This window comes from Leopardus geoffroyi, chromosome C3 (genome assembly GCF_018350155.1).
Source record: "Leopardus geoffroyi isolate Oge1 chromosome C3, O.geoffroyi_Oge1_pat1.0, whole genome shotgun sequence".
Classification (NCBI taxonomy): domain Eukaryota; kingdom Metazoa; phylum Chordata; class Mammalia; order Carnivora; family Felidae; genus Leopardus; species Leopardus geoffroyi.
The window spans coordinates 3103578-3129520 of NC_059338.1; the positions used below are offsets into that span (position 1 = coordinate 3103578).

The window sequence follows — 25943 nt, forward strand, 5'->3', positions numbered from 1 at the left end:
CCCCCCCACCCCCCGTTCCTCTCACCAGGAGCTCCCTCCCCTCCCAGTTCCCGCATCTCTCAAGCCCAAGGATCTCCCAGCTCCTCCGTGCTTAGAGATCCTCGCGTGGCTGCCCTCCCCGTGGCCCTTCCCAGCCGTGGAGTTGGCTACTTCTCCCGCTGGACGGTACCACCCAGGATGAACAAAGGCAGGAGGCCCCTGCGCCCCTGCCCGGCCGGCTGCGGGCTGCGACACCGAGGCTGGCCCCACTGTGTGCCAGGGGAGGCCGGGGCAGCGCTCCAGGTGGCCCCGGGAAGCGGCTCGCGGTGCCCGCCCCGGGTTTTGTAGGTGGGGAGAGGAGCGCTTCGCTCCCCACCCCGGGATTCATTAGCCATTTGAAAATTCCCAATTTGGAGAATCTAGGGCTTAGATTCCGGGTGTGGGATCAACAAGAGAAAAAAAAAACACACAAAAAACAAAAAACAAAAACCCCAAGGATTTTGTGCTTTTTGACTCCGTGACCCACCACCTGCCCATCGCGTCCCCCCGCCCCCCGAGACACACACATGCACGCACACGGCCTCCCCATCAAAGCCATCCCCCGGCCCACGGGCAGGTCCTCGCCCGGCCGCCCCCTCGGCAGCGGGGAGCCCCTGCCAGTGAGTGTGACGGGCGGGGTGCGGTGGCCGGTCCCGCGTCCCCACCCCCCCCCCACCCCCCATCCCCACCCCCTCCCCGGGTCCCGCGCCGCGGGCATCTCCGTCCCGGGGAGGGGTGTGCGTGCGCGCCGGGGGCCGGAGGGCTGGGGGAGGGCTGGGGGAGGAGACGTCAGGAGGGGCGGGGAGGGAGGGAGGGGAGGGGAGGGCCCGGAGGAGCGGAGAGCGGAAGAGCCCCGGAGAGCGCGAGCTGGGCGAGCGGCGGCACCGGGCGCGGGAGGGCCGGGGCGAGGGCGGGACCGCGCGGGCCGGAGGGGCCGGGAGGGAGGGGGCCGCGGGCCGGGGAAGTGAGTTGGTGCGCGCGGGGGTGCGCGCGTGCGAGTGTGTGTGCGCGTGTGCACGCGCGTGTGCAGGGCCGGGGGCGGGCTCCGGCCCCGCCGCCTCCTCCCGCCCGCGCCCCGCGCTCCGCCGCCAACTCGGGGCCCCGGCGCGGCGGGCGGCGGGCAGCATGCTCAGCCTCCTCGTCTGGATCCTCACTCTCTCCGACACTTTCTCCCAAGGTAAGCCCCTCCGCCCGCGCTCGGCGACCCGCCGGCCAGGCAGCCCGCCCCCCCGGGGCGCGGGCCCGAGTTTCCCGCGGAGGCGCCCAAGTTGTCCCCGGCCGCGGGCGCGGGGGTCGGGCCGTCGCGGGACCCGAACGCGCAAGGCGCCCTCCGGAGCCTCCGGCAGCCTCCCCGCCTCTGCCGGCCGAGGCCCGGAGTCCGCACGCCCGGTTCCTGCGGGGGGGATGGGGGGAGGAGGAGGAGGGTGGGATTTCAGATTTGGGGCGGGAGGTGCGTGGAAAGCTGGGGACCCGGCTCCCGAAGATGCGGCGAAGGGAATCCCGACTCCAGATCAGCCCCTGAGTGTGTGTGTGGCGGGGGGGGGGGGTGGGGGGGGCTCCAGACTGCCTGGGCCGCCCCTTCTGGAGGAGGGGAGGACTGCCGGAAAGGGGGGGGCTCTGCTGGGACCCCTGCCCGCGGAGGCGCCGGCTGGGGAGCGACTTCCAAAGGCAGCTTGGAAATGCCGCGGGTGGGGGGGTGCACTGGGGGGGGGTTCACATCCCATTTGGGGTCGGGAAAGTGTTGATGTTGGGGGGGGGGCTTCTTTGGAACTGGCAGGGGAGAGGCTGGGGGAGATGAGAATGGTCGTGTATCCTGAGGCTGGGGGTTGGGGGGACGGCAGGGCCCAGGCTTCAGCCAGCACCGGGGTCTGTGGGTGTGCACCCTCGCCTCCTGGGTCTCACTCTAAGAGTCAATCCTGCCCGAGCTAGCCGCCCCCTGCCAAAAATAGAGCTGACACCCAGGCACCAAAAACCAGTCATAGACCCGGAGACAGACTGCTCACCTACTGAGACAGATACACCCACAAGCATCTCCCAAGCCGAGACAGACAGACACACAAAGGCACTGACACCCTGGGGAACACACATTCCTCCCCCGTGTCGGCTTGCACATTCATGCACCCAAACACATCAAAACTCACCCAGACACGCCGCGTGTGTGCAGGCGGGCATTCACAAGGACATGCCACACACACGCTGAAGCCCTTCTACACAGATACCGGCCCTCCAGCAAACAAAGAAACTTGAACAGACGTTCATCCAGGCAGACACCTATGGGGATGTACAGACGACATCATGGAGGAGGTGGTTTCTTTTCAGGTGGAGGGGAAGTCAGCTTGGGCAGAATCCCCTCAGGCTTTGCCCTGTTCTCAGTTCCCTTCCGGGGCTGGTGTGTGTGTGTGTGTGTGTGTGTGTGTGTGTTTAGGGGTGGGATGTGGTGCTGGACCCCTCCTCTCCTTACCAGGCCCCTCCCCAGCTCCCAAGGCAAAGCCTGGCCGACTTAGTGGAGGGCTGGTTTTGATTCATCTTTCCAGTAAGGGCCCCCAGGCCCCCCAACACCAGCCCGAGACCCGGGGAGGGTGTGCATCCTGGGTGTGCGTGGGGTGGGAGGCGGTGCTGGGGAAGGAGGCCTGGCCCTGAGGCTGGCAGGCCCAGCACCACTTGGCAGAAAGTTGGGAAGATGACTTAAGTTCTGACTTTGTTGGGCTGGCTGCTAGGGGGGTGGGGGGGGGGGGCGGAGGGCGGCTGGGTCAGTATCAGCGCGTGTTGGGGGCAAGCGGGCATCTGTCCCCGGTCCCGCAGCCCTGTGGCATGTCAGCAATACGGAACAAAATGAGCTTCAAGGAACAAAAGGTGCGGTTAGCAAACAGGAGAGCCTTGTGGATTGAATCGGGGACTAAACGGTCAGAGACTGAGGGGTGTGCTGTGGGCCTTTCTCCCTCTGGGGAGGGGGAGGGTCGGGCGAGCTGAGCTCCCACCTCCCCGCCTCCGAGCCTCCGACTGGGCTGAAAGCGAGACCCGACGGAGTGTGCAAAGTATTTGTGTGGGGGAGGGGTGCCAAAGAAAAGGAAGGGGGAAAATGGACGGAGGGGAGAGGAAGTCACCGCTGGCGGTTCCTGGGGGGAGGGACTGGGGGGCTGGCAGGGAGGGAAGGAGCGGGGACCTGGGGACACGGAGATACTCACAGGGTGGGTGACCTCTCCTTGGCCTCCATCCTTAGAAAGACAGAGGTCCAGGTCAGGGACTAGGGGAGGCGGAGACGGAATGGGGGAGAGGGGTGCAGGGTGGGGGGAGGCTGGTGGGGAAAAGGGGAGAAGGGAGCAGAAGGCAGTCATATCGAGGGGGGCCAGGGGGGTAGGGAGAGACTCAGCCCAGGCAGAGAAATAAAAATCGTATTTTAAAGAATTTCAATGGGCTTCATCAATCTTCATTTTTCACTAAATAATTTTCTGTATCTTATCTAAATGAAAACCATTATCCTTCCCCCCGTTTCCATCACGTGCCGGCTCCTCAGACTGATTGCGCCGAAAATTGAAATATTTATTCATTTTCTGGGAGATTTTCTCGCTCCCCAGTCTCGGGGAGGAGAAATTGAAAAAGAAAGATTATAGCTAATCAGAGCAATGTGGGCTGACAGGCTGGCTCGGGGCGGGAGCTGCCTCCAGGGGATGGAGGGGGAGGTAGGAGGAAAGTCAGTCCCTCCAGCCCCCAGAGGTCCCCAGGGCCCCCCAGCCACCTTGGCAGGGGGGTGAGGAGCAAAGAGAAGAGTGCCTCAGTGCTGCTCCATGCTGGCGAGAACAGGAGTCTGGAAAGACCAGTAGTGGGGAATCCGCCGTCGAGGGGACAGCTGCACGCAGGCTCCAGGATGCCCCCCTTCTGCCCGCCCAGCCCAGAGCAGGCCCTGAGGGTGGGGAGACAGGCAGAAATCAGGACGCCAGGCCCCCCTGTGACCTTGATTGGATTCCACCTTCCACTCACTTGGAGCTGAAGGGAGGCTGTGAACCCACTGCTCTGGGCTTGGCATCACCCTGGATTCCAGAGAACCTCGGATCAGAGGAGGAGGCCTATAGGCCCTCGCTCCCACCTCCTGCTGGTCACCAGGCCGCTGACCGGTTGTCCTGCCCTGCCGTTGGTTCTCCGGCCGGGTGGGGGCGAGGAAGCCGGCGCTGTCTGCCACACTCCTGTCACCCCTTGTCTTGAGAGCCCAGGGCTCCGATGCGAGCTCCTCTGGCCTGCGTACCCTCAGGGACCAGGTCTTCGTCTCTCCTCCATCTCTCCGTCTCTGACACAGCGCTCCGCCCTCGGTAAGCGCCCTTGAATGTCTGATCGATTGATTGGTCTGATGCACGTGTCAGGGTCCGAAGGACGCAGTAGGAAACGGTGATTACGTCGCGGGCTCGGCCCCTTGGTGGATGCGTCACGTCAGCTTGACCAGGTATGCGCCTTCTCTGGGCCTCACTCTGCCCGTCGGTACAGCGAGGCCAGAAACCGCGCCTCGCGGGGTCAGGATGGCAGTTAAACGTGCTGTGCGTGCGCGTCAGGGCGCAGGCCGACGTCTGGCCCAGACAGAGGTGCTCAGGAGGGCAGCCGTCAGGGGGACATCAGTGCCCGGCAGGTGGGCTGTGTGTGCCTTCCTCGGGCTCCTCTTTAGGCTTCTCTGTGCTCCCTCCAGCTGCTCGGGCTCCTGTCCTGACCTTCGGCGCCCCCTCGAGGACCTCTCCCGGAGAGGACTGGGCTGTGGCCGACCCAGGAAGGGGACCCGCAGCCTCAGCTGGCCAGAGACCTTGGAAAGCTGTGGGGCTGGGAAGAAAGCAGAGTGGAGCAGGAGGCCGGCCTTCGAGGGAGAAGGATGCAGGGCTCTTTAGGGCAGTGGGGAGTGGACACTCCGCTGAGGCGGCCGCATTTCTGAGGCTGGAAATACCAGCGATCATTTACGGAGCCCTTGTGCTAACTACCTGCTATGCATTATCTAATTTAATCTGTGCAGCAACCCCTGAGGTCAGCTCTGTAATTATCCCCCCTTCATGGATGAGAAATTGAGGTTTAACAGGTTAAGTGTCTTATTGGTAGTTGTGGGAACCAACTGACCTCAGAGCCTGCACCCTCCGCCCTGCCCCTGCCCCGGTCCAGGGACCCCACGTGGCTGCAGGGACAGAGGCTGGACCGGCACAGGTCTTTCCTGGTCCTGAGTGGAATGGGAACTCGGGAGGAAAGAGAATGAGCATCCCACGAAGGTAAACTCATTCACATTTTAAGAACAATCCTTCATTCGGAAATTCTGTCTTTCCACAATTTTTGGTATTGAGTGGTTTTTCTTGGATGGTACGATGGTGTTTATAAGTGGCCCTTTTAAAAAGGATTTTACTTGGCAGATAAAGAGGGTTGCAGACCTGTGTTTGTTTCTAATATTGAGCACAGCCTTGCAGGTAGGTCTGTGAACTACACTGGGTGGCTCCGTGCAAGGCTGACTCCTGAGAGGTCCAGGGTCATACAGAGGCAAGGGCCGAGCGCTGAGTGAGGGCACAGGGTGGGATCCCAGGTAGGCCACCTCCACGCCAGGCCCTTCCCGGCAGGCACGGAGGCTGGGGTCTGGGGTGGCCTGTTCTGGTCTGCTTCGAGATGCCTGGCCAAGCATGGGTGAAAAGTGCTTGTGGGAGTGGACCCCACACCACAGCATCAAAATTACCTTTTATTGAATTCCTACTGTGTGTTTTGCACATTATCCCTTCTGCCTTTTAACGGCCTTGTGAAGTTAATGTCCGCCCCCCCCCCCCCATTTTAGAGATAAAGCAACCGAAGCTGAGTTTAATTAACTTGTTCAAGGCCCTACCTTAGGTGTTAGATCCCAGATTAAAACTCTCTTTGTGTCCCTCTGCCAGGCACCTGCACGCACACACGAGTGCAGGGGGCCCCCTTGGAGCTGGGGCAGCCCAGAGGGACGGGCGGCCTCCTCTCCTCCTGCCCACCGTGGCGGGCGGGCTTCTCCTGGTGGCTGGCCTCTGTCCATCTCCCCGCCCCGCTTTGATGGCTCTCCTGTCTTATTCCGTGGGGGTCACAGCTGTGTGCACCCTCTATCAGGAGGTTTTCCATCTGTCCTACCTCGAGAGTCTTTAACTGTGGGTTTGTGTCGTGCCTTCCAATTTCAACGTTTTCACATGTGCTATCTCATTTAATAGAGATATATGACCAGCCTGTGACGCGGGCAGGGTAGTTATTGTTCCTCCATTTGATAGATGAGAAAACAGACTGAGAACTTAAATGACTTGCTATGGCAGAGGTTGGGCCGGACGGAAGGATGGGGCAAGCTCCGTCATCTCTCTAATTTCTAGGGGCTCCTTCCAGCTGAGGGTAGGGAGATCCCTCTCCGTTCCCCCCACCCCGAGCTGAGAAAGCCTGGCCCTTTCCCCATCTCCCTGCTCCTGTTTGGTTTCTCCCCCAGCCTCCAGGCCGTTTTCCTAGGGGCTCTGGAAACGGCTGGGGGTGTGGGGCTGGGTGGTCAGCAGTGGAGGAGAAGGACGCAGCCATGTCGTTGATCCTGAAATGTGAGAGGCCAAGGAAAAGGCAGTCTCGGGGCTCGGGGCTCACCCCAAGTGAGGGAGAAGGCCATTCACCTCTGCGACAGACCCACGTTGTGTTTTGTACGTGTTAGCACCTAACCTGACACCGACGGTCTGTTAAAGGTGGGAGCTTCGTATCCTCGTGTTACAGACGCACGAAGAAGTTAAGCAGGTTGTCGGAGACGGCAGAGCCCGGGTCTCAGCAGGGAAGTTGGGGTGGGGTCGGGAATATTCTCAGAAGAATGGTCCCTGAAGGTCAGCGCTTTGCAAGTCTGGGGACGCAGGCCCGCCAACACCGTGTGTGCCGGTCCGCACGTGCGCGCACGCACCCCACCCCCACGTACGCGTGTCACAGACCCGTCTCTCGCCCCCAGACGCGCGTGGACACAGCCTGTCCGTCCAGCAGAGCGCTGATGTGCGGCGTGGCCACGTTTCTGGGTACCACGCGTGTCCTTGAAGGCACTGCAGCTCGTCTGTCCGGCGTGCTCTGGGTCCCCCGTGATAGACGCCCACGCTCCGAGCAAGGTCAAGCTGTCAGGACCCCGCGGTTCCGGTTCTGTGGCTCCAGCCCCTCTATCCCGCAGCCCCCAGCTCTGACACCTGCTTGTGCCACCCCGGTTAGGTCCTCTGAGCGCCCAGGGCGAAGGCCGCTCTAGCTCCGGGGCATCGCTGATGTCAAGGTTTGCTTCTTCTCCCTCCCGCTTGCCCCGCCCCGCACCCCATGGGCTCCCCGAGCTCCCACTTTCTCCCTCCCTCCACATTTAATTTCTCCGCCAACTTTTATTAACCTCTGTAGTCTCGGGGGACTGCCGCCTCATTCCTCTCTGCCCTCCTTGAGCCCATTTAACAAAATTGGGATCATATTGAAATAAATGGGCCTTGCAGCCAGCCACCCTCCTCGGAATGAAGGGTCTTCAATCCAGGGGTGGAAATCTCTAGCCCTCTCTAGCAAATTCTGTTCGTGCTCAGGCTTCATTCCTGTTGGGGGGAGGTTGGAGGCTGGCTCTGGGACAGTGTGTGTGTGGGTTGGGGTGGGGGGGGGGGTGGTTAGGGTATCTCCCAGAAGGCAGCTGGGCCTGGTTTTGAGACAGAGAAGGGACAGCAGGGTGGGGCTGTCCCAGGAGGCTGTCCCACCCCCCGCCAGGTGAGGGATGCAGATTCTTCTGGACTGGGCGTCTGATGCTCTTGTTCTGTGCCCTTTATCTCCTCCTGCAGCAGTGTGAGAGCGCACCCTCGCTGCAAGGCGTGCGTCGGCCCTCCGTCCCTTCACGCAGCAGAAATGTGTTCTGTGCCTACTGTGGGCCAGACACCGGTGTCACAAACCAATAAAGCCCTATCCCTGCCCTTAAGGTCTCACATCAGGACTTAAGTGCAGATGGCTTAACTTCAGTAGGCCTCAGTTTCGTTTTCCATCAAATGGGGAGAATTAATTTTTTTTAAATCAACGAATGTTTATTACTATATCCAAAACATACTGGGAGGCATTATGGAAAATTTTAAAAAACTGACATCATGGGGCGCCCGGGTGGCTCCGTCAAAGTTAAGCGTCTGACTCTTGATTTCAGCTCAGGGCATGATCTCATGGGTCATGAGTCTGAGCCCCCCATCAGGGGAGATCCTGCTCCGGGTCCTCTGTCTCCCTCTCTGGCCCTCCCCTGCTCGTGCTCTCTGTCTCTCGCTCAAAAATAAATAAAAGCATGTAAAAAAAAGTGACATCATGTGGTCTCTCCCCTCCAGGAGGCTAAGATGTGCACACAGCCGGATTCCAGGTGCCGGGAGAGCAGGGTCAGGTCAGAGCTGGAGCGTTCGGGGCAGGGGAGCCGCGTGGGCAGACGAGGCCAGGAAGGGATCCAGGGAGGAGGGGGGCCTAAGGATGGACAGGATGTGGATGTGGCAGGAAGAGGGAGAGCATTACCAGACCCGCCGAGCTTTGGAGCCAAGGTGTGGCTGCAGAATGCGCGAGGTCCGTTGAGGCTGGTTGCAGCTGGGTGTCTGGGTTGGGGAGAAACAGGCGGGGTGATCCAGAACAGACCAGGGCCGGGCCCGGAACGTCTTGAAAAGCTAGGCCGGAGACTGTCCTGTGAGAAGCGTGGGGCCAGGGGCTTCTGTCGTCAAGTATGATCCCTACCTCACTCCTCACCAAATCGTCCCTTTCTCTTAGACTCCTCATCTGCTGGGGCGGCCCCTTCAGTTCAATGAAGAGGTGAAGTAGACAGGTAATCAGGGTTTGACCAGGCAGAAGTGAGCAGAAAACCCCGGGGGAAGTCCCTCTTCTGGCCTGGGAAGTCTCAGATGTGTGAGCTGAGTTGGGAGCCTCCCAGATGAGGAGCAGAGCCCTCAGGTTTAAGACGGAGACGCGTGGGGGCAGAGTTCAGTGGAGGTAACCCAGACCAGCGCCCTGCCGTGTCAGGGGGCCCCCTGTGCCTGTCGGTGGGCCTATCTCGAGTCTGGGGGACCCTTCTGCTCGCAGCAGAGGGCCAGGCCCAAGCTGTTTCCTCTGGCGGCCTCAGATGTGTGTGTGTGTGTGTGTGTGTGTGTGTGTTTGGGAGCTGAGCCTAGAGATTGTCAAACCTCTGGGAGCCCCTGAGCTCCTTTTATCAAATGGAAACCTTTGAAGAAGGTTCCCACCAGCGGGGAGGGAGCCTGTGTGCAGCTAAGCAAAGTGTTGTCTTCATGGCTGGGCCGGGCCTGGCTCTCGACGAGGCACCAGGGTAGAAAGGTAAGTGGAGTGTGGTCCCTGTCCTTGGGGCTCTCTGGTCCCAGGATAAACACAGTGACAATACTATATGACCAAGGTTGTGAGGCAGGAATGTGAAAAATGCTGAGGTCTGAGCACAGGCTGGCGGCCGGGAGCCTGGCCGGGGGAGGGGACAGCCCGCCTCCACAGATGTGAGGCTCAGGGGCTGCGGCCCGGAGCTTCGGAGCTTCTGGAATGCAGCGCCCTGGACAATCCCCGATTGTGCCCCCCTGCTCCGGATGGAAGGAGCCGAGGAATCTGAAGGAGGGAGCCGAGGTCCCTCCCAAGGATTATGATTTCCAGGAACAAAGGCTGTTTCTCTAAAGCCCACTTTCCCCAAATCTCCTCACCTCCGGGGTTCAGCTTCCTCCTCCCCACCCCCACCCCACCCAGCGGAGCTCATCTCTAAATTAACTTTGTCCTTGTAATCAGCTTAGCCGAGTTGTTCCCCCTCCTTCCCGAATTCTCCCAGGAACAGCCTGGGGCCCTGCCCGCTCCATTACCCAGCATTGTCAAGCCAGGAGGTGCTTTTAATGGCTCTCCCCATTCGATTCGCTTAACTGGGAGGTTATTATTACTAGGAAAGGAGCTGAGATGGGCAGATGGGGGCAGAGAGAGGGACCTGGGGGTGGGGGGAGAGGCATTTTCAAAGGAATGGAAACCCAGGGACGGGCAGGCTGGCAGGGTGAAGCCCCTGAGGGAAGGTTGAGGTTTTCGCCGCCTGGGTGCCCTCATTCTCCAGAAGGACTTTCATCAGGACAGCGGGACTCCTGGGTTTTAATCCCAAACCCTGAGCAGTTGGCTTGCTCTGCGCCTGCGACCCAGCCTCCCTGGGAACCCACCAGCTGCCCTCGGCGGGACGGGACGGGGTGCCCGCGCTCCCCGCACGCTTGTGGGTCACGGCTGCTGCTCCATAAGCTCGCCGCACCCACCCCTCCTCACCCCTGTGGATCCTGGACTCTGGTGCCTATCACCCTGCACGCCCCCGGAAAGTCGCCCCTCACCAGGCGGTGGGTGCAGTGGGAATACACGCTCATTTTAATGTCAGTTTGAGCCAAATATAATTAGAAAGGAAAATCTGACTTTGCAAAAAAAAAAAAAATCGAACGCATTGCAAAGCCAAGTTGAAATGACTTCTGGATTATCTGCACCACCGCCGCTCTCCATTTGTACAGAAAATTGAGAGCAAGGCTGCAGCGCCCGTATCTAGGGGATTTGGTTTGTGCGCCCAGGGTCCGGTCGTGGAGACTGGCTCCTTTCAACACAACCCCAGACTTGCGTGACCCCTGGAGTGCCCCGGGGCTTCGGAGGGGGGATGGCCGCCCCAGTGGTCGGGACCGAGCCACTCGGCCGGGAGCCTCAGTTTGCCCCTCCACGCAATGGGTACAGTAGTGCCTACTAACCTCAGAGGGTTGCCGTGAGGACTGAATGAGGGAACTGTGTATTAAGGGGCAGAACGGGGAACACAAAAGCTACTCAATAAATCAGAGTTATTATGAATATTGCACAGTGCCTGCTTCTCATAGCTCACAAGAGTGAAGAGGACAAGAGTAGTTCAAATACAGAGACGTCCCCGGGTTCTGTGCCGAGGGAGGTGAACCGTGATGCCGGTAATTCCTAAGGTGATGGTCCCTGGGGCGCAGTGCAGTGGGAGCTCTGAGGCAGTGGCAGAGCGTGATGGAAAGCGCCCTGGGTCGGAGTTGTGAGCCTTAGTTTCTGCATCTGTGAAATGGGGCGATGGCCCTGCGTGAGGCTTGGAAAAGCACTCCTAACGCGGTGCCCAGGAAGCAAGCCCGTCGTCTTCACCCCTGTCTCTAGCAGGTTTCAACTCAGTGTATTAGAACGGATTCTCAGACTTGGGCGTGCTGGCGGGACACCCGGGGATCTTGATAAGGTGCGGACGCGGCGCCTTCTGATTTGGAAGGTCTGCGGCAGGTGGAGTTTCTGCCTCGGCACCGAGCTCCCAGATGCTGCTGGTGCTGCCGGTCCTGGGACCGTTTTGGAGGTGTTGGAAGATGCTTTCCCCTGGAGAAATAGGCCTTCGGTGTTGTACTGAGCGGGAAGGGAAAGTAGAATCCTCTTACGTGAATGAATTCACCTGTCAGCCTGCTTTGTCGTATCGCGGAGCCTGGATGATGGGTCATTGATTTAGGAGCTCCGATAGGTTTGTTTCAGGGAAGCAGGCTGTGGGGCAGGACAGGGGTGGTGCCCGCCAGGGCTCCCTGAGCTGCCCAGCCCCCTCCCTGCACCTCACCCGTCCCCAGCCCCCCTCCCGTCTGCCCTGGACAGCCGCTGCCAGCTGCAGGGTTGAAAAGCAAGCAGCCGGGGTGTTGTTGGGAAACCCTCCATGCCAGAGTCAGTCGGTCAGCGCCACTCCATTTTTTTTTTTTTCTTCTACGAGAAAAGTCCTCATAATCCAGCTCTTGGTTTGGTGGAGATTTGGGGGACACAGTTCGACAGAGATACCAAACGGGACCTTTGGCTTTGGCTCAAACATCGGGTCCCGAGCGAGCGGTGTGATTTGGGAAGCAGGGTGGGTCGTGCGTAGGCTTAACTGGGGGCATGTTGGGGGGCCCCTGTCTCTGGGCAGGTCAGTTTCTCAGCAGAACTGGTGGTGGCTGGGCCAACATGGTGAGCTAACTCGCTCTTTCCCGCCTGCCCGTATCTGTGTGCAGAGCCCCAGCTGTCGAGGGAGATCCTCAGGCCGGAGCAGAGGGAACCTGTCTCTGCCTTCAGAGTTCCGATTCCCTGGGTGAAGCTTCGTCCTTATGTCTGGGGAATCCCGGCCACTAGGGGAAGCAGGAATGGGCACTGATTCTCCTTCCTCCTCCCCTCTCCCCAGAACCACACACATTCCACCGTTACCCGTGTACACGGGGGTGCATGCAGCCTGTACTCCTGGAACAGAGAACTGGGTTGGCGGTGAAAACGGAGAGAAGATTCTTGACGAAAGCGCCAGGTGTTTAGACTCTGTTCAGGTGGGACTCACCTGACTCCACCTGGACCTCAGGGTCCGTACCTGTCGGAGGAGAAAGGAAATGCCGTAGCCTTCCGTGCTCGCTCACTTTCACGGCTAATAGGCCCCGACAAGTGGGAAGTTCCTCTTTGCGTCTAACCCGAAGCCCTCCTGCCCCCGCATGGAAAGCTGTCTCACTGGGGGCTGTAACTGAATAAACGCCCAGCATTCTCTCCGTATGGATAAATGACGTCTTCCCCTGGTAGATTCATCTCCTCACCTCCAGAGAAGGCTCCTCGTGCTGGAGAAGCAAGCCCAGGGAGGTCACTGGTGAGCCAGAACAGGCTGTCTCTTCAGGGGTCAGATTTGCTTTCCGGGGAAACACCAAGGCTGGTCTCCCGGTGTCCCCAATCAGGGCCAGAGCCGCCATGCCCTGACTTGTCTAGTGTCCCCCCCTGTCTGCAGCTCAGAGCAGCTGGGGGCTGGGGGGCCCTGGCGTCCTTCCCACTGTCTCTAGCTGATGGTCTGGGGTCCCCCTCACCTCCACGGGGGGCCAGGCCTCTGCTGCTGCAGTGGGGTATGGAGGGGAAATGGGGTAACCCCCCACACCCCCCCGCCGGGGCAGGATCTGTTCTAGCTTCAGAGCGGGAGCGGTTTCCCCTCGGCATCACGCGGGGACGTCCTCGGCCCAGCCTAGCCTGGGTGGATCCCTACGGAACTCCCTGTGGGTAGAGAAGGAAGGATTGGGATCTGCCTTTGGAGATCTCCCTGGGATACTGGGCCATATCTGACAGGTGCAGACTCTTAGCTCTGAACTTGGACTTGAGGGAGGAGCCCGGGGTAACTAATTACAGTAGGAGACATAGGCTCCCCATCTCCCGGGTCTACACACGTGCGAAGATTGTCTAAATGGGGGGTTGAACCCTGTTGTGCGTCTGCCGGGAAGAGGCAGAGATACGGGTGCCGGAGGGTCAGTTAGGAAGGTTCTCTGGCGGGGCAGAGGGAGGGCCGGACTCGGAGGAGCCTGCCAGAGGCTAGCAGGCTGCAGGCTGGGGGGAGCTGGGAGCTGTGGCGTCACCTTGTCAGGTGTGACCCCTGCAGCATTCACACCGGAGGGCCGCTGACACACCCACGGAACAGGCAGCCAGCACCCTGGGAGGGGGCCCTGCTCCCCGGTGGACAGGGCTGCACGGCCCCCAGGGGGAGGAGCCCCCGGGGGGACAGGAACAAGGTGTCCGGGGCACTGGCGCTGGGGCCGCGGCTGCCCTTTTCCGAGGTAGCCAGCCCGGTGTGCCTGGCACGGGCCAGTCTGGTGGCCGGCCTGTGGGTGCCAGCCAGCCGCGGGCTCCTCCCGGCCGGTGCTCCGGCCTCTTCCTCCTGCTGCCCTTCCCCGTCTGCAGGTCTGTCACTCGGCAGGAGTGAAATGTGCCCTGGTCCTGGAGCAGTTGGCGGTTGATAATTTGTGGATTATAGCTAACTCTCGATAAAGATTCCCCTAATTGCTGGGCTCACCTCAGGTTCTATCATCAAAGCAAAGCCGCGAGGCCCCCTCTCGCCCTCCTTTCCTTTTTATTATCTCTTAATTAATCACTCTGGCTTTCACACTTAGCAGATAATTACAGTCTCCTGGGCACGCAGCTCATTTTCATAACCTCCTGCTCCACGCCGGCAGCAGAGGGGTGGGAGGAAGGGGAGAGACATGCTGAGAAAGGGGGGGAGCGGGTGGGATGAGGCCTGGGGCAGCAGCAGGCACCCCATGGAGCAGTTGGAGCCCTGCACCAGGCCCTGAGGAGGCTCCGCCAGGGCAGGGAGGCCATATGCTCCCTGGGGGCGGCCTGCCTGGTCCCCGAGACGCAGCCCCCCTGAACTGTGCATGGCTGGCTCCTTCAGCCTCCCTGGGTGGGGTAGGGTAGGGGTGTGGTGGGTTGGGGTAGGGGTTCAATGGGGGTAGGGGTGTTGTGGGTTAGGGTAGGGGTGCGGTGGGGGAGGGGTACGTGGTGTGGGGTAGGGGTTCAGTGGGGGTAGGGGTGGGGTAGGGGTTCAATGGGGGCAGGGGTGTTGTGGGTTAGGGTAGGGGTGCGGTGGGGTGGGTTAGGGGGTTCAATGGGGACCGGGGTGTTGTGGGATGAGGTAGGGTAGGGGTACAGTGGGGTAGGGTAGAGTAGGGGTGTGGCGGGGTGAGGGTACGTGGGGTGGGGTAGGTGTTCAATGGGGGTAGGAGTGAGATGGGGTAGGGGTGTTATGGAGTGGGTAGAGGTGCAGCCAGGCAAGGTATGGTGGGGTGGGGTGAGGCACGGCATGGCAGGGTAGGGTAGAGGTGGGGTAAGGGTTCAACTTGGTAGGGGTGAGGCGGCGTTCTGCAGGACACATGCACAGGTTGCTGGGCAGAAAGCCGAGTGAGGAGCACGAGGTGGTCCCAAGTGAGGTTCCTTCTCCGCGGGTGGGATCGAGCGGCCATCGAGTGGCGACGGGGGGGGGGGGGGGGGGGGGCGATGGCCAAGCAGAGTCGCCATCCCAGCAGGACCCAGGTTTCGGGAAGTGTACGTTTCGAGGTGAGCAGGGACATAGGGCCTGGGGCTTAGCCCCACCCCACGGGGGTGACTCGGCGATGATGAGCCATCTGGTCGGGTGGGGAGGGCAAGGCCCAGGCCGCGTTCTCACCTGTAGTGGGGCTCGCCGCTGTGCGAGTTGTCCACCCTGGGTGCCCACCTCCTTTCCCCGGGCTCCACCCCACATACAGGCCGAGAGGAGCCGCGTCTGAAGGTGGATTTGGGAGGCTCCAGACACAGAGGAGTGTCCCCTCGGGGCTGGACTCGGAGCTCCGGAATGAACCAAGTCTGCTCTTTGGGCGTCAGGTCTGCAAGGAGGTGACGGAGGACGGGAGCATCTGTCTGTTTTTCCCTCTGTGTTGAGTTTTCCTTTGGGAGCCTGGCACCCTGTGCTTCGTCCTTAGAATGAAAGACACTGGGCCGTTCTCCTTTTCTGCCTTCAGCTAGTTGACAGACCTTGGAGTCGTCCTAGAACCTGGGTCCCGGTTCCTTTCTGGACGAGTGGGCATCTTTGAGAAGCTCACAGGCGGCCTGCGTCAGACCCCGTCCCTGGCATGTGATCGTGCTTGGCAGGTGCCAGTGTTCCCCACCTCTTACCGCCGTAGTACACGACAGCACCTTGCCTGTGGCCGCGGAGCCACGCGAAACATGGCGTTTTGTTTACAGACTGGGGAGAGGGGAGGGGAGGGTCCTTTCCTTCACCTTCAACCCGCTGCTCCTTCTGGGGTACGTTCTTGAGCAAAGCCTGCTGGCCTGGGCCTGGACGGTTTTCTTTCCACGAATCAGCTGCGTGCTCAGGCTGGGGCCTGCTTCAGCTCAGAGCTTCTTGGGGTCCAGCTCCAGGCAGGGCCGATCCACCCCCTGGCAGACCCCTAGGCCTCAGGCGGTCACCGCGCCTGCTGCGGGCAGCACAGCCCTTGTGCCGAAGGGTTAAATGTGGCGTGTCTCAGATGGCTTGTCACTTCTTTTTTAATGGAAAGTCTATCCACTGTTGTTTTTTTTTTTTATTATTTATTTTGAGCCCCCTGGGCACCCTTGGCTTGCTACTTCTGACAGTCCTCTGGCTTCCTGGGCCTTATAATAGGAATGTCTGTATGGGAGGGTGGGCGGGGGACAGTATGGAAAGAACACTGGCTTGCGAGTCTGGCTGTGGATGGTTAGCCCTGTTTGTGACCTTATGCGGTGACCTAGGCCTGCTTTCCTACTGTAAAATCAGAAGGTTAATCTCCCAAGATTCTTTCTGGCTGCATGGTTTTCAACTCTTGGCCATGCTGTGGGAGTTCACAAAAAGGACTGATTGTTCCTGAGTGAGGTCCTGGATCTCCAGTTCGGTTTTGGGGGGTACTGGTTTCAGAAGGCCAGAGCTGGGGTACCCCCAGATAGCAGGGTGGAGCTGGGGGCGGGGGTGGGGCAGGAATCACACGTTGTCCCCGTTGTTGGACCGGGTCTGGACCTGGGGTAGGAAAGCATGGGGTGACCCCACCCCCCCCCGCCCCGCACACACCGTCCACTGTCGTGGGGATGGTCTGTCTGGCTGCTCCGGGAGGGTGGGAGGCCCCGGACCAGGGCTGTGGGTGCTCGGGTGTGCATGTCTGAAGGGCAAGCTGTGGCTTCGCCCTGAACTTCAGCTTTGGTCTATGAAAAGATTTTGCAGAGTCTTGTGGGAACATAAACATTTGGCAGATTTCTTTCCCTGAAAGCTATTTCTTCCCTTTTCTTTTTCTGGGAACTTTCGCCAGCAAGATCAAGGCCCCTCCACCCTTCCCTCCTCCCTCCCCTCTGCCCGAGACACCCCACCCCGCGCTCTCCCCCCGCCCCCCACAGTGGAAACAAAGTGGTCTGGTGGGGGCACTGGGAAACCTCCCCGCAAACTGGGCCAGAAGAAAGACGTGAGGCAAACAGCTGTCCCAGGAGGAGAAGTTAGCAGAAGGGAGGGAGGTGGAGGGGAAAAGGCAAACGGCATCAGGCATCAGTGTGGGGGGGGGGGGGGAGAGTGCGTTCCCGACATTTAAAATTCTTTTGGTTTTAATCATCTCAGCCCTACCGGAGCCCGGCTGTGGGGGAAGGGAGAAATGAAAACCAGCTCCGCGGACTGCAGGACAGCAGCCTCCGCTGGGACCCGCGGCCTCCCGAGCCTCCCCTACTGGGCTGCTCACCTCCCCGCATCCGAGGTTCCGAAGGGCGCCCTCCTCCAGGGGCCTTTCCTGACTTACCTCCCCTTTATCTCATTTCACAGGCTCCATTTAAAGCACTGACCTTTCAGTTTTCCGCCAGAGTGCAAGTTCCCCAAGGCCCTGGATTATGTTTTGTTAAAAACAAAACAAAAATAACAAATAACAAACCCCAGCCTCTTTCATAAGTCATGCCTGGGCCTCCTCTGCGGCGAGGGTCAGGGCCCTCAGAGAAGCTTCTGGGCCTGTTTTCCTCCTCTGTGAGGCCGATTTGAAGTGATGGGCTGAGCCCCGGAGAGGCTCCAGGGGGGCGGGGAGGCCGGGAGGGCCCCGGGCCGTGTCGGGGTCTGCCCTGTGAGAGGCCTGGGGTCCTGGGCCACCTTCTCACCCCCTCCACCCCCCACCCCCGCCTCCGCCAGCCCAGGCCCCTGATTCTGACTTCTCTATCTTTTTTTCTTTCATTTTTCTTTTAAGGAGGCTCCACATTCATCGCGGGGCTTGAACTCACGGCCCCGGAGATCTGGAGTCACACGCTCCACCCTGAGCCAGCCAGGTGGCTTGAGTTCTCTCTTTCTTAACCCATCGGTAGGCAGCTTTCTCCATTCTCCTGACCCCCTGCCGTGTCTCCCCCTTGCCCTCCAACCTCCATCGCTGGGTGTTGGGACTGTGGTTCCCGTATGGGCCCCACTCACTCCCTGTCGCCAGGGAGACGCAAACAGTGGGCGCTCCAGGGTACGTTGGAGCTGATCTCGGGGGGGGGGGGGGGGCCGGGTGACCCGGGGTTTCCGCGTCTCTCTTTCTGGGGTTTATTTGGCCGTAAGACCGGGAGCTGACGCGGTGGCGCCCAAGGCCCCTCGCGGGTCCGAGCCCGGGACCAGCGAGACCCTGTGCCGGGCGCCCCACCTAGAGAAGCGTGTCCCGCTTTGTGGGTGTGGCACGCACTGTGTCACAGCCCCGTGTGGACACTTGGCGGGGTATCCGGGACGCTTGAAGCACGCCGTGCGTGGCAGCTCTTACTGTGAAATCGAATCCTCACGTTCTGGGCGTGTAGGCAGGAGACCCGCGTTCACATTCCGGGGTCCCTCCCGACTTTCTGTGTCGCCTCACACACGCCCGTTTCCCTGACTGTAGCCGAGGGCTCCTAAACCCTGTCTGTGAGTACACGTTAACGTGACGTCCTGGGCGGGAAGGGCCCTCTCCATCTTGGTCGTGCACCCGTACCCCCACCCCGCGCTCGGGAGAGTGCCAGCCCCTGATCCGCAAGGAGGACCCTGAGACTCAGGACCTGTGGTTCCCCCAGTGGCGCTCCCCACCCGCAGTTGCGACAATAACAAAGCGTCTGGATGTCTGCAAGTGTCCCCTGGGCTAAAATCGCCGCCCCTGGGGGGGCGCCTGGGTGGCTCGTCGGTTAAGTGCCGGACTTCGGCTCAGGTCATGATCTCACGGTCCGTGGGTTCGAGCCCCGCGTCGGGCTCTGTGCTGACGGCTCAGAGCCTGGAGCCTGCCTCAGATTCTGTGTCTCCCTCTCTCTGCCCCTCCCCACTCACACTCTATCTCTCTCTTGCTCTCGGGAAAAAAAATTAAACATTAAAAAAAAAATTAAACTCGCTGCACTTGGGAAGCACGGAGCTGGTTGGAGGAAGAGCTGGATAGGATAGACCTGGAGGTCCGGCCTCTCTGCTTGGAGCCGTAGCTGGTTCTAAAACGCCAGTCGCCTGCCTTCGCCCAGATGTTTGCCTTTGACCCACAGCCCGGACAGCGAAGAGAGGGGCTGCTGTCTGTCACCCAGGAGGAAGGAGAGTGTTCGGTCCCCCGCCCACCGCAGAGATGATTAGGTGTCCCCCCCCCCCCAGCCACAGCCTGCCTGTTTATTCAGGATTGGGGCTAGTGAGGGGGCAGCAGGTGACAGGAGAGCCACCCGGGCAGCCCCCTAGCAGGGAGTGGCCGGAGCTCCTGGCTTCCTCCAGAAGCACCGCAGAGTGTCGGCCACAGCCGATGACAGCCCACGGTGCCGGACGGTGGTGCCGGGCGGCAGGACTGACCCGGTCTCAGGTGTCCCGGCTCCCCGCTCCCCCTCCCCCACCCCCGGAACTGCTGAGACTTCTCAGGTTTGAAAACTGCGGATTTCACTTAGCAGTGAAAACCGGGACTGAGGAAGGAAGGTGACCCACTGCCCCGAGCAGACAGGGCAGTGCGGTTCCTGCCCCTGCCCAACACACGCCTCCCTCTCCACTCCCCCCTGCACACACCAGGAGGCCCCTTCTGGGAGGAGGGGTGATGAGATCAGGGACCCACTGCTCACGGAGGCCCAGAGAGGACTGGGGACACTTCTCTGGGACTGCTCCCGGAACCCCACGTCCCCAGACACCCTCCAATCTCCGCCTGGAGCCCGGGGGTCTGGGGAGGGCTTAGGGAGGAGACAGGTGGAAGGAGGAAATGAGGGAAGAGGTAATGATAAGGAAGCAGCTGGGTGGAGGGCGCAGGGCAGAGGAAGGTGAAGGGGAGGGCGGGGATGAGAGAGAAACCTCATCCATCCAGGAGAGAAAGGGGAGGGAGGAGGGGGAGGGAAGAGAGAGAGAAACCTCAACTTTTATTTAAAATCAGAGAGCAGTTGTACGCCTGGAGTCGTTGCCATGGCAACCGCAAAGAAAAGGAGATAGAGGCCTGGCGAAGCCGAGAAAACCCAATAGGGGTAAATGTTTAAAGCCAGGAACAAAAACCATTCAGAGATAATTAAGTAACAGGCTGCAGGTTCCAGACTCCTGCCCATTGTCGGGGGACTCGCCCGAGACTCCAGCCCGCCCTGCTCTCCCTTCTCCACCCGGTGTCTGTCCTCCCTCGGAGCCTAGTCCTCCCTTACTCCAGGGGCTCTGGGAAGCAGCCGGGAGCACCCCGCCCCCCCCCCCCCCAGCCTCCTCCCCTCTGGCAGGGGGCTGCCCTTCTCGGTCCGGCCCCAGATGAGGCTGGACAGGCTTTCTCGACTGTTAGCAAAGTGCAGTCTCGTAGGGGAAACAGGAGGGACTTCGGTCGGATCCGCGGAAGAATTTCTGGGTCACTAGATGGATGTGACACCTAAGGTGTGGACTTTCTTCCCTCTGGTGACCTCGAGGGTAAAGCGTGCAGGCTGACCTCTGTGTTGACCCTCGCCCTCCAGGTCTGAGATGCTGGGGTCCCCCGGGGCTCTTCCTCCAGAAGGGGGGTACGTCCTAGCTGGGAGCTTTGCTGGAGCTGCTGACCTGAATGCTTCTTAGGGCTCCTCCAGCAGGACTTAATCTTCCCAGGCCTCAGGATGGCTGAGAACTGAGCTGGTATTTGGGGGTTAGGTGTGCTCTGTAGCCATTTTTTTTTTTTTTTTTTAATGACGAAGTACTTTTGTATGTTTTAAGTCAGTTTCACTCAGTCACCTCGCCCCCCACCCCAGACATCACAACAGCTGGCTGGCCCCTTGCCCCACCTCCTTGGGACGATAATCCTCAGTTCTGCCTCCCAAGACATGGTGACTCTCAGAGCAGGTGGCATTCTCTCCTCCCTCATCCGTAGAAGCCGCTCGGAACTGAAGGCCCAAATAGCTAAGTCGGAAGAGTCCCGTCTCCTGTCTGCAGCCCTCCTTCCCGCTGTTATGACCCACTTCCGGTCCTTGCCTCCAGATACCCTAAATTTTATCCTTAGATTGCACCAGACCCTCGGAGAGTGATAAACTGAGACCGAATGGCTCTGGCCTCTCAAAGAATTGCCTTCACTGAGCTGAGCATTTGGCCGCGTGCCACCGGCATGCACTGAAGAATGTTCTAAGGAGTAACCCTTGAACATATTGTATTTATGGTAGGGATGTTGCCCAGGTTATGGTTCAACACATCGCAGTATTTGTTATGTGAGGATCCTTGGAGAAAGTTCTGTAGCGGTGCTTTTCCTAAGCCGTCAGATGGTTTTTATTTTATGGATACTGTACATTGTGTCGCTGATTTTGAATTTTTCCTTTTTGCACTTGCTGCTTGGAAGCTCACGGCTAGCCTTGCAATTGGTCTCTGATGAAGCATGGAAGAGCTTGTGGCATGTGTCGACTATATTAACTTTAGCCCCATCTCAATTTACTTCTCCAGTCCTTATTCTCTTTCCCTGCTTGCCCAGTCACCCCCACCTTACCCAATGTCAGCTTTCTTATCAAAATTTATTGTTTTTTTTTTATTTTAACGTTTATTTATTTTTGAGAGAAAGAGAGAGAGAGTGGGGGAGGGGAGAGAGAGAGGGAGACACAGAATCGGAAGCAGGCTCCAGGCTCGCAGCTGTCAGCACAGAGCCCAACGCGCGGCTTGAACTCACGAACCACGAGATCATGACCTGAGCTGAAGTCGGATGCTTAACCGACTGAGCCACCCAGGCGCCCCTTGAAATTTATTGTTTATATCATTGACTAAATGTCCACGTACTTTGCCTCGAATCTTGTATGCAATAAGTAATTGAGTTAAGATACATAAAACATACAGCATAGTGTCCAGCAAATAATAAGTGAGCAGCTACTAAAACGTCAGCTGCTATTTTAAGTAACAAAACATCCAAATTTTTGGTCATCTTCCTTTTCGAGGTGGAGTCCCCCGGATTAAAGACCTTCTGTAAACATAGTGAACTCCCAGCCGCACCATGGTAACACCCAGCCACTGCTCTTTCTAATCTTTTTTTTTTTTTTTAACTTTGGAATACATGATGCTGATAATGACAAAGGTAATAATCAGATTTGCCTTGCTCGTTACTGCTGACTGGGACTGCTATTTACATGAGGTCTAATTCCCTGCTTGCTCCAAGACTGACAACGAGAACATTCTGGGTGACAGAGGGAGGCAGCCTGCCCGGGATTAAGATTTTTCCATGGATAATCTCTAAAGTGAGAAACGCAAGGGCCAGTAATTGAGAGCTGATTGCCTTTCTTTGGATCGGTTGTGCCTAGCCAGACGGGGCAAGAACTGAGCCCGCGGAAGGCAACAAGGTGAGACCAGAAGCGGTTGACAACACATGACCTCTGGGAGCCTTGCAGAACCGTGTCAGGTGAGGTTGGCCCGAGCTCGTTGTTTCTTGTCTGTTTCTTTTCCGACCAACCCTTCATTTGGCCCGGGGGAAAAGAAAAACAACAGGAACCCATGGCAGCCTGTTTTGTTCAGCCCTGCATTTATTGAGCATTTGCTGTATGCTAGGCCCTAATAGACACTGTGCCTGTGCACAGAGGAGGGTTCTTTTTACTGCCTCGGAGCGGGTTTCCGCTTCTTTCTCTTCTAAGTGGGAGAAACTGTTTCGTGGATATTGCAGCCCCATTGATGCAGACTCGAGTGCTCCCAGTGATGCGCCCGAGTGCTCCCAGTGATGCGCCCCCGAGTGCTCCCATTGATGACCACCCTAGTGCTCCCAGCGATGGGCATCCTGAGTGCTCCCAGTGATGCGCACCTGAGTGCTCCTAGTGATGGGCATCCCAAGTATTCCCAGTGATGGGCATCCGAGTGCTCCCAATGATGCGCCCCTGAGTGCTCCCAGTGATGAGCCCCCGAGTGTTCCCAGTGATGGGCATCCGGAGTGCTCCCAGTGATGGGCATCCCGAGTGATCCCAATGATGTGTACCGGAGTGCTCCCAGTGATGCGCCCCTGAGTGCTCCCAGTGATGAGCCCCCGAGTGTTCCCAGTGATGGGCATCCTAAGTGCTCCCAGTGATGTGCACCCGAGTGCTCCCAGCGATGGGCATCCTGAGTGCTCCCAGCGATGCGCCCCCGAGTGCTCCCATTGATGCCCACCCTAGTGCTCCCAGCGATGGGCATCCTGAGTGCTCCCAGTGATGCGCCCCTGAGTGCTCCTAGTGATGGGCATCCCAAGTATTCCCAGTGCTGGGCATCCGAGTGCTCCCAATGATGTGTACCGGAGTGCTCCCAGTGATGCGCACCTGAGTGCTCCTAGTGATGGGCATCCCAAGTATTCCCAGTGCTGGGCATCCGAGTGCTCCCAATGATGTGTACCTGAGTGCTCCCAGTGATGCGCCCGTGAGTGCTCCCAGTGATGAGCCCCCGAGTGTTCCCAATGATGGGCATCCCGAGTGCTCCCAGTGATGCGCACCCTAGTGCTCCCAGTGATGGGCATCCTAAGTGCTCCCAGTGATGGGCATCCTAAGTGCTTCCAGTGATGCGCACCCGAGTGCTCCCAGTGGTGGGCATCCCCCGAGTGCTCCCATTGATGCACACCCAAGTGCTCCTAGCAATGGGCATCCCGAGTGCTCCCAGTGATGTGCCCCCGAGTGCTCCCAGTGATGGGTGTCCCGAGTGCTCCCAGTGATGGGCGTCCCGAGTGCTCCCAGTGATGTGTACCCGAATGCTCCTAGCGATGCGCCCCCGACTGCTCCCATTGATGCGCCCCCGAGTGCTCCCAGTGATGGGCATCCCGAATGCTCCCAGTGATGCGCCCCTGAGTGCTCCCAGTGATGAGCACCCGAGTGCTCCCGCTGATGAGCACCTGAGTGCTTCCAGTGACGGGCATCCCTAGTGCTCCTAGGCAACAAACATCCTGAGTGCTCTGGGGAATGGGCATCTGAAGTGCTCCCAGTGAGTGCTCCGCCTCGCGGGTGCCAAGGTGCTCCCACTGACAGGCGCCTGAACATTCCCCGAGTGCTCCCACTGATGGGCGCCCCAAGTGCCCTGTCACCCGTCTCCTCACCCCTTCCTGCTTCTGCACTTCTCCCAGCCCCTCTCCTCTCTTTTCCTCAAGGTCTTTCTCTGGTTTTCCCTTAAACTAAATTTTTTAGAAAGAAAATAGCTCCATATTGGTTTTTTCTGTCTTTTATCCTTCAGGTTTTTTTCTTTAAAAAATTTTTCCCCAATTACTGACGGGGGAAAAAAAAAGAAAGCAGCCTTTCCAATCCCTCAGCTCTTGTGCTCAGAAGACAAAAGATCCTTCAGAGTTGGGGGTGGGGGGGTGGGGAAGGATGCCAGTTAAAAATCTTCATCAGGGTCAGAAACCTGACAGAAAAAGCTTTGTTTAAAGGGAATGGGAAGGAGGAGGAGGGATCTGGCCAGTAGCAACTCTCAACCTCAGAAGGCAAATATCTTGACAGTTGAAGGAAAGCGGGAGAAGGGTGCGCATTCCCATGGAAGTGTTGGAATAGCTCTGATTTCCTTTTGAACCAGAGTCGTCTCCTTCTGAGGCTTGTGGGAAATGCCAGGACTGGGGAGGTGCAGGAAGGACTGTTTCAATTTCACCCTGGGTCAGGATTACCAAGAGTCAGAGTCATGGAGATTGCAGAGGAGGCCCAGGCCCTGGGACCTTGGGCCCTGGAGAGCTGTGCCCCTGGGCCTGGGCTCCCCGCTCCCCACTCTCAGAGAGAGGGGACAAGAGGAGCGCGGGGAGGGCGGTGGCAGTTGATGGGAGAATCCTGGGCCGGGCCTGTGGGCAGTGGAGGCCACGTGAGAGTGTTGCCACGGACCCGAGATGGGGAGACACAGAGGAGTGCCCTCCTGGGAACGGTGTGTGTGGAGGAGCGTGTTACGTGCAGAAACGAGGTTCCAGCTTCCAGCCAGGTCCTAACTTGGCAGGATTTGGGGCAGAAGAGATTCAGAAACGTCCACTGAAAAAGAATGAAGCCAAAGGGTAGCATGGGGCATTCGTGAGGGGGTGTCTAGAAGGGGGAAGGGAACACAAAGCCTGGACAAGAGGGAACACTGGACTCGAGAAGGAAGGGGAGAGGGGGCAGGAACCTGTCACTCACTGAGTCCGTGTAAATGCCTGCCTTCCCGGGAGGCCATGCTGAATGCAAGGCCCGGCCGGCGTGAGAACTATTTGTGGCAAGTGTTTAATTCCCAGGCCGCTCGTGCCCTGGCACCTGGGATCCAGCCATCGATTGGTGTGCGATGGGGGAACGTGGGCCGGTTTTAATATGAGCCTGAGCAAAACGTAATCGGGAAGAGAAATTGTCTTCTGCTGTTCTGGCCACTGCAGAAAGAAGTTACATAAGGGTTCATTCAGATGACTGGGGAGCACTTTCCCCATCCTGGGCCCTGTGTCTCTGGCCTGAACCAAAGAAGTAGGAGCCCAGACCTTCCATTCTGTGTTCTGGAAGTCCCAGCCACAGACATGCCGCTAGGAGGGAGCCTGCAGACAGGCCTGGGGTTGCAGGATTTTTGACCTCAGTACCCAGGGTTCCTTGTCTCGCCGCTTCGAGGAACGAAGGAGACAGAATGAGCAGCAGACAAAACGTTGGAGTCTTAGCAAGACAGAGCAGTAGGAAAGCTCGCTCTGCAGAGAGGGGGCTTTCGAAGGTGAATGCCCGCGACGGGAGGCGTGACGGGAGGCGAGGGTCCTTGTTTTACAAGGTGCTGGTGTCCCTCCCTTCCCTCCCCCCGGTCCTTCTCAGGTGCCTCCCTTACTGTCCGGATGGCGCTGGGCGCTGGGTGGGCCCCTCCTGATTGGCTGGACTCCACTGGGTGAGGACTCAGACTGTGGTCATCCTGTCCCTCGTAGCACATAAATTTTATGGTTTACTTTTTTTAGTTAGGTATTTTGATTGTTGAGGGGGAGTAAGTGGTGTCTTACATTCTTAAGAGGGACCTTCCGCCCGCCGGAGGGGCTTCCAAAGTATGTTTTTCTCCACCCAGACACCTCAGGCCCTAACCTTTCCCTCTCTGCCTGTTTTGTCCTATCTTTTCCTATCATAGTCTCCTCTCCGAACGCACGACTCCTAACTGCCGTTAGGAACAGGGATGATGACCGATTTTTTTTTTTTAAATAAATGTTTATTCATTTTTAAGAGAGAGAGAGTGTGTGTGTGTGAGCAGAGGAGGGGCGGGGCGGGGGGGGGCAGAGGATCCAGAGTGGGCTTTGCGCTGACAGCACTGAGCCGACGTGGGGCTCGAACCCGCAAACCATGAGATCGTGTCCTGAGCTGAAGTCGGACACTTACCGACTTGAGCCACCCAGGCGCCCCACGACCCA

At 58.9% G+C, this 25943-nt stretch overlaps 1 protein-coding gene across 5 annotated transcripts in view; it reads left to right on the top strand.

Annotated features, from left to right (window-relative positions):
* The first annotated feature begins 939 nt into the window (after positions 1–939).
* Positions 940–25943, top strand: part of KIRREL1 (kirre like nephrin family adhesion molecule 1) — a 99040-nt gene continuing 74036 nt past the window's right edge. For 3 of the 5 annotated variants that reach the window (XM_045454729.1, XM_045454732.1, XM_045454730.1), the window contains exon 1: positions 940–1195. In XM_045454729.1, coding sequence (XP_045310685.1) covers positions 1144–1195 — 52 coding nt within the window. In that variant the 5' untranslated portion in view covers positions 940–1143. Of the gene's footprint in view, positions 1196–19064; positions 22029–25943 lie in introns of those variants that run through there. The other 2 variants (XM_045454733.1, XM_045454731.1) reach the window with 2 other exon arrangements.